Here is a 6,508-nt window from a genome sequence, read left to right on the forward strand (position 1 = left end):
CCTCGCTCAAGCCAGCGATGTTCTCTGGAGAGGATCTGTACTTCACTGTCCTCAAAAGAGTGTCTTTTCTCCTGCAGGTGGAGGTGGACTGCTGACTCTGGTCCACTGGAGTTGGCCCTCCTGTGTTGGGCCATGCGTTTGTAAAGTGTCTGTTTAGTTTCACCAATGTACAAGTCGTTACACTCCTGACTACACTTAATTGCATACACCACATCACTCTGTTTATGTCTGGGTGTTTTGTCTTTCGGGTAGACCAGTCTCTGCCGCAGGGTGTTCCCTGGTTTAAAGTTAACTGGGATATTGTGGTTGCGAAATATCCCAGTTAACTTCTCTGATAAACCAGCCATATAAGGGATGACAGTGTTATCCCCTCTTGTTTCTGGTTTCTCCCTCTTGGTGTTGGGCCTCTTCCTTGTTTTGGTGAAGGCCCACTTAGGGTATCCACAAGCCTTAAGGGAGTTCTGGATGTGTAGTTCCTCATTCTTGGCCCCTTCTGCAGTTGTGGGCACCCCCTTTGCCCTGTGATTTAAAGTTCTGATGACTCCCAGTTTGTCTTGAAGTGGATGGTGTGAGTCAAAAAGAAGGTATTGGTCTGTGTGTGTAGGTTTCCTCTGTTTAAACACTACCTTCTTCCAGTTTAGGAGGTACTTCTATAGGCAGCAACACGGCTGTGCTATGGGCTCCCCTGTGTCTCCTATAGTGGCCAACCTGTACATGGAAGAATTTGAGGACAAAGCCCTGTCTTCCTTCACTGGTGCCGCTGCCAGCCACTGGTTCTGCTATGTGGATGACACATGGGTTAAAATCAGGACCCAGGAGGTAGAGGCTTTGATCGAAGCATATCAACTCTGTGGATATCAACAACAAGTTCACTTGTGAGGATGCCAAGGATGACTGTCTGGCCTTTTTGGACTGTGCAGTCCACTTGGGAGGGGACAGAAGCCTGAAGGTGGAAGGATATTGGAAACCTTGTTGGCCACCAAAGGACTGGAACCGCAACATGTCAGTCATTAGGGGACATTGTAGGCCATCGAAGGACTGAAACACCACCCAGGGGGATAAATATCTCCGGCTCAACACCAGTCAGACAGAACTGATGAAGCCTCTTGGATGAGAGGTGAAACGTTTTCTACCTAAAAACCAAGTCCAGTTGATTTTTTTTCTATGTTTTTTCAGCTTACTATGACCTGGATGACTGAGAATCTGAATGGACATGAAAAATCTGTGCCAGAAAGATTTTCTGGGGGAAAGACTGTAAATATAAATACATAAAATAATTTATGACAACCAATTAACAGTGTATTAATTTAGTCTTACCAGCAGATAAAGCCAGTTCCACATTGTGTGGGTGCCTCTCCAGACACTGAATGACCACATCCAGGAGACCTGCTTTGTTGAACACAGTCAGTGCCTGGGTGCTGCTCTCGCTGGCAGGATAACAAGATGAAATGGGATGTAAGACAAGCAATGAATATGCAACATATTATGGTGTAGTAACAGTTGCAGAACACAAAATTCAGGAAGTGGCCTTGCAATTTTCTGGACTAGCTAAGTAAAGTGGGGTTAAGTGCACATGGATTTTTCTCTGCTTCTTCCACAGCTGTAGCCTACTAGCCTTATGAGATGCTAAGCAGTGAACAGCACAGTACTGGTGAGTTGTAAGGGTGTGAATAAAAGAAGCAAGCATGCTAACTCAGTACACCAGCCTTCGGTCAACAAAATAAACACTCTGCTGTCATTTGTCAACCAAACAGTACAACATCCAGGCTTACCATAGATTCCACAGTAAGTTCACAGCCTCATTCGCTACATCCTCCACAGCATTCTTCTGGTCTTTCATTGACACAGTGGCACTCTCAAAATTAGCACAGCACTAGAAAGGAAACAAGACTGTACTGCAGATGACAAACTACAAGTGAAACAGTTCAACTTTGGATTAACACAAACACATGATGCTCACATAATCGATACTCTGTCATCATGTACCATTCTGTTCAACACAGTCTGCTAAGTAGCAAAAATAAATAATGACATCTTATAAGATTTCTGTCTCAGGACATTTTAACTTCACCAACAGCTCAACAATATGTTTAACTGTGATCCTAGAAGTCAATTTGTTTAAGTGTAGGGTCGGTCATCTTTGCTCTGGGCTGAAACTAGTTGGTGAAGATATCATAGCCTGCTGTAACGAAGCAGCAAACTCAGAGGCTTAGAAATGAAGCCAGTGCAGAAGTGGTAAACCCTGCAGTTCCTCAAAAGGCCACTTGAGGCTGGCTGCATAAGGGAGTCAATCACCATAGACTTCCATCTTAAACTCATGTTATTTTTTTTATAACTTTCCCCTTTAAATTATATTGAGACTAAAAGTTACACACAATTAAGGCTGCTTTGAGTGACAGGCTGGAGCTTGCTGTCTAGCGAGCTCCAGTCATGCTCTGCCTCTTTGCCCATTTTTGGATTAGACTTAGTGGGCGGAGTGAAATACTACCAGAAGGGTGATGGCCAGGCTTGAGCTTCAAAACTGCTCTTCAGAAAACCAATGGGTGATGTCACAGCGGGTTTGTCCAGTTTTTATATACAGTTAGCGGGTGTAACAGCTGTAAAGCAGGAGGAGCTGAAGTGATGAGGTGAACTAAAACCAGTGCAGTAGTCTCACCTCTCTAAGCAACGATGTCAGAGGAGTCATGACATCATGTTTCACCATGTCCTCACACACCTCCTGGCCTCCGCATGCACTGAGATTCCTGTTAGGGGGAAAAACAGGAGGCCCAGACACACACACACACACACACACACACACACAAAGTTAGTGGAAAATTTGCAGCTGGAGATGCTGTTTGTTCTATGAGTGTGAGAAAGAGCAAGCCTGAAGACTCATGTGAGCGATACTCTTATTTTGATATGCAGGACATGGAAACTGATTTACAGTTTACTGGAGGACAACAGTTCAGACTGGCAGTGTTGACTGTGAACACAACTAGGGTGATCCTCATGTGTTGCAGATAGCCATTTGTATTTTAGTTGAGTTTAATAATAGTTATCCGGGGCAAGAATGTAGAAAATGGGAATAACAAGCAAATCTGATCTGTTGTCTAAGTAAACATTAGAAAAAGGATCAAAAGTGAAACTGTGAACAATATATCATGGGACAATTAAATCATAAGTCATCAGAACATGAAAACCTAACAAACCCTTTCTTCTTACACTGCAGTTAGTTAGTACTTGGGATAACATCTTTGGAATAATAACACTCCCAAGTCAGACTAAGGGGTATTCATTCTGTTTTTTTGCTCCATTCTGCTGACTCTGCATAAGTGCAACTTAACACCCACGTTCCCATTTAATGTAAGTCACTGAAAAACACTATCACCCTGCAGCTAAAATAATGAAAAGGTTTATCCAACTCCATTTAAAAAGTGTCCTCACTTCATTCCTTGCAGTTTCTGAAAACAAGGCAACTATTACTGGGCACCGCATCAGTCAGTGCTCAAGGTACGTACATATCACTACAACGGTACGGATGATTGATATCAGTTTGATGTAACAAATAAAATTAATAAAATAACACTGAATCATCTCAGACTTTACACCAGTAGTCTGCCGTTACTGATGTCACAAATCCCTCTTTCACATCAGATTTGCATAAATGTCTCCGCAGGAAATGAAAAGTGTAATTACTGATATTCATAAAGCCAGTATACCACCTTTAATTTCCTGTGAGTTAAATGGCGCTGACCCATCGTTAGTGTTATTAGTTCCACCTTGATGCTTTTTGTTAGAAATCAAAATATCTGCTGTCAAATTGGTCTATTTAAGAACCTCTTGATTACTTGCAGACTTGTTCCATGTGGTGAACAAGACATCTTCTCAGAAGGTTCCTGTATGTAGAGTGGTTGACATAGTCCTTCACCTTTGTCAGCATCACAAAACTGGCATATTCTCCTTCTCGCCAAATGTTGAGATTAAGTGGTCTCCTGCTCTTCTGTGTTTAAGTTCACTGCAGCAGCTGCCACAAACTTGTGTTTTGTCAGGACCCTCTTTCCTGAAACCATGTTGACGCCAAGATCTTGGTATATTTAAGAGGTTTCTGGCAAACAGGGTCCAGAGCTCTATTCAATCAATCCAGACCACTCCACTCCAATACTGACTTACCTGAGTGCTCCTGTTGCAGTCTCCCTGACAGCCAGACTCCTGTCCAGGAGCATGGGCCCCAGACGCCTCACAGCATCCCTCTGGAGGAAGCCTGGGATGGTTTGGGTCTGCTGCACCACCCGAGAAATGCTGGCACATGCAAACTCTCGCATGTCTGCACTGGGACTCTGCAACTATGGACATGTATAGAATTCATGACACTTGCTATATAAACTGACCAGTTTCAGACCACTTGCAGTGCACACAGCCAAAACTATTTCCAGCTGCACTTGCCTAGAACAGGTGACAAGACATAAAATGTGCCATCACATGAACATAGTATCAAAGTTCAATTAAGTTGGGAAAACATAAAAGTTATTACCAGTAACTCTTAACAACTATCCAGCAAATAATATAAATAAGTGTGTTAAGAATGAAAACAGATAAAAGTCCATCCTCATTAGTGGACTAAGCTCGAGATCAGTTATAATAATAAAGGACATCTTCCCTGTTTGTTTCACTGAATACTGAAATACCTACTTACTAGTTATAAGAAAAACGTAATTTTACAGTAAAAACAGGACTAAACCATGTTCCTACTTTCTCCAGCAACTCCACAGCTGGACAACCATCATAACCGTGGCCCTCCTCTTCAGCGTCCACTTCCTTCACAGCATTCACCGGCAACCCAACCGCGTTGAGCTGCGGACGTTTGAATTTTGTAGTTTTACTTTTACCCATTTCAATTATTGTTAAAGTGCGAACGACGTATGTAATTAACCTTTATATTTCTAACACACAAACGTAGCTACAAAAGCTCACACACACAATTTCCAGTCTGGTTGGACGACGCCATGTGGAAGACTGTTCCCTGCCGTAAAGTATGAACTTTGCTAACGGAAAGCAGAGAGGCTGTCGCAAAATCACAGGGACACAAACCATAGAACATTTAAAGGCCTAATAGCCCATACATTAAACAAAAATGAGACCCATTGTTACGTCTTATTTATCTTATTTATTTGGTAAATAACATAAAAAATTGAAACATTTAGATAAAATACATGCTCAACATCAGAAACGGAAATAAAGACATCCAAACTTGCACTTAATGAGTAAAATATATCAGAGACTATGTGAGCAGAGCAGCAGCTTCAATGGTGACATCAACAGAGTGACATAGTTTAAAAGACCCTAACAGTCAAATTCTTCTTTCTTTCAGATGCATTTCCATGATGACATCAGTGCAGTTCCCTCTGTGCTGTTCCGACCATTCTAAGGAGTTAGACCAGTGAGTGATCAGTTTCTGTGCAACAAGACCAGGTACACTATCCAAACAGCTCTCACAAGCTTGTGGTTACTGGATGTTTGGTCGTGGTTTAAGAATAAGTTTCCCTGTCTGTAAAAAAAACAAACAAACAAACAAAAGATGCAAATAAGACAGGTTACAATAATTTGGCATTAATACAAGCAGACTGAAAATAGATCCCAGTATCACTTACATCATCACAGGACATGTTGTATTCTGATAAAACTGTCCGACACCGGGCAGCAATACTGAGGGAGCAAAGGTCAAAGATGTTAACTAAGTCAAAAATGTAAACTGAAATTAATTATAAAAGCAAAATAAATAAATAATATCAAACATCTTCTGTGTGCACTGCACTATGTTGTCAACAGCTGAGGCTGAATGAGTGTTGTCAGGGCAACTTGAAAAATTTTAAGTGTAACAAAACATTTGACTTCATATTAACTGCAATGAAAAAAAGATACATTGATGGTGCCACAACTCGTTTGTGTATCCCAGCAAAGAAGAGAGCTATGAGAGTGATGCAGCTGATGGTGAAGAAGGGATGATTCCACAGTGATGAAAAGAAGGAGACCTGCAAAATAAAAGGGACATCAATCATGTTCATCAATCAAAACATCAATCACCATATCATCAATCATGTCAATAATAAAATATTCACTTTAATGGATTTTATCTGTGGAGAGTTAAGGAATTTAAAGGGTAGTAGACAATCCAAAAAGAAAATGAACTTTGGGTTACATAAGATATGTGGTTATCCTACAGTTGCTTTTCAATCTGGTCACATAACAGAAAAGTATAAGGCAAGTTGAAAAATGTCAAAGAAAATCAAGCCCAAAATGCCACCCTTTTAATGTATAGCTCCCTTTGCATGTCAGAATATGTCTGAGTTTTAAAGATCACTTCAAATTTTTTTTTAATCCAAATCCATCCATCCATTTTCTTCCGCTTATTCCAAACCGGGTCACGGGGGCAGCAGTCTAAGCAGAGATGCCCAAACTTCCCTCTCCCTAGACACTTCCTCCAGCTCCTCTGGGGGAATGACGAGGCGTTCCCAGGCCAGTCAAGAGA

General features: G+C 41.5%; 2 protein-coding genes across 2 annotated transcripts in view; both read right to left on the minus strand.

Moving 5' to 3' along the window:
- Positions 1–5,052, minus strand: part of heatr3 (HEAT repeat containing 3) — a 13,137-nt gene extending 8,085 nt beyond the window's left edge. The window contains exons 1-5 of the mRNA XM_020592411.1: positions 4,732–5,052; positions 4,153–4,325; positions 2,657–2,744; positions 1,773–1,873; positions 1,318–1,427 (exon numbers count right to left, since the gene is read on the minus strand). Of these exons, the coding sequence (XP_020448067.1) occupies positions 1,318–1,427; positions 1,773–1,873; positions 2,657–2,744; positions 4,153–4,325; positions 4,732–4,872 (613 nt within the window). The 5' untranslated portion in view covers positions 4,873–5,052. The remainder of the gene's footprint in view (positions 1–1,317; positions 1,428–1,772; positions 1,874–2,656; positions 2,745–4,152; positions 4,326–4,731) is intronic.
- Positions 5,053–5,126: 74 nt separating this feature from the next.
- The window catches only part of cnep1r1 (CTD nuclear envelope phosphatase 1 regulatory subunit 1), a 7,339-nt gene continuing 5,957 nt past the window's right edge, over positions 5,127–6,508 (minus strand). Inside the window, exons 4-6 of the mRNA XM_020592421.1 lie at positions 5,902–6,011; positions 5,631–5,685; positions 5,127–5,527 (exon numbers count right to left, since the gene is read on the minus strand). Coding sequence (XP_020448077.1) covers positions 5,486–5,527; positions 5,631–5,685; positions 5,902–6,011 — 207 coding nt within the window. The 3' untranslated portion in view covers positions 5,127–5,485. The remainder of the gene's footprint in view (positions 5,528–5,630; positions 5,686–5,901; positions 6,012–6,508) is intronic.

Source organism: Monopterus albus, unplaced genomic scaffold, assembly GCF_001952655.1.
Source record: "Monopterus albus unplaced genomic scaffold, M_albus_1.0 scaffold17.1, whole genome shotgun sequence".
Lineage (NCBI taxonomy): Eukaryota > Metazoa > Chordata > Actinopteri > Synbranchiformes > Synbranchidae > Monopterus > Monopterus albus.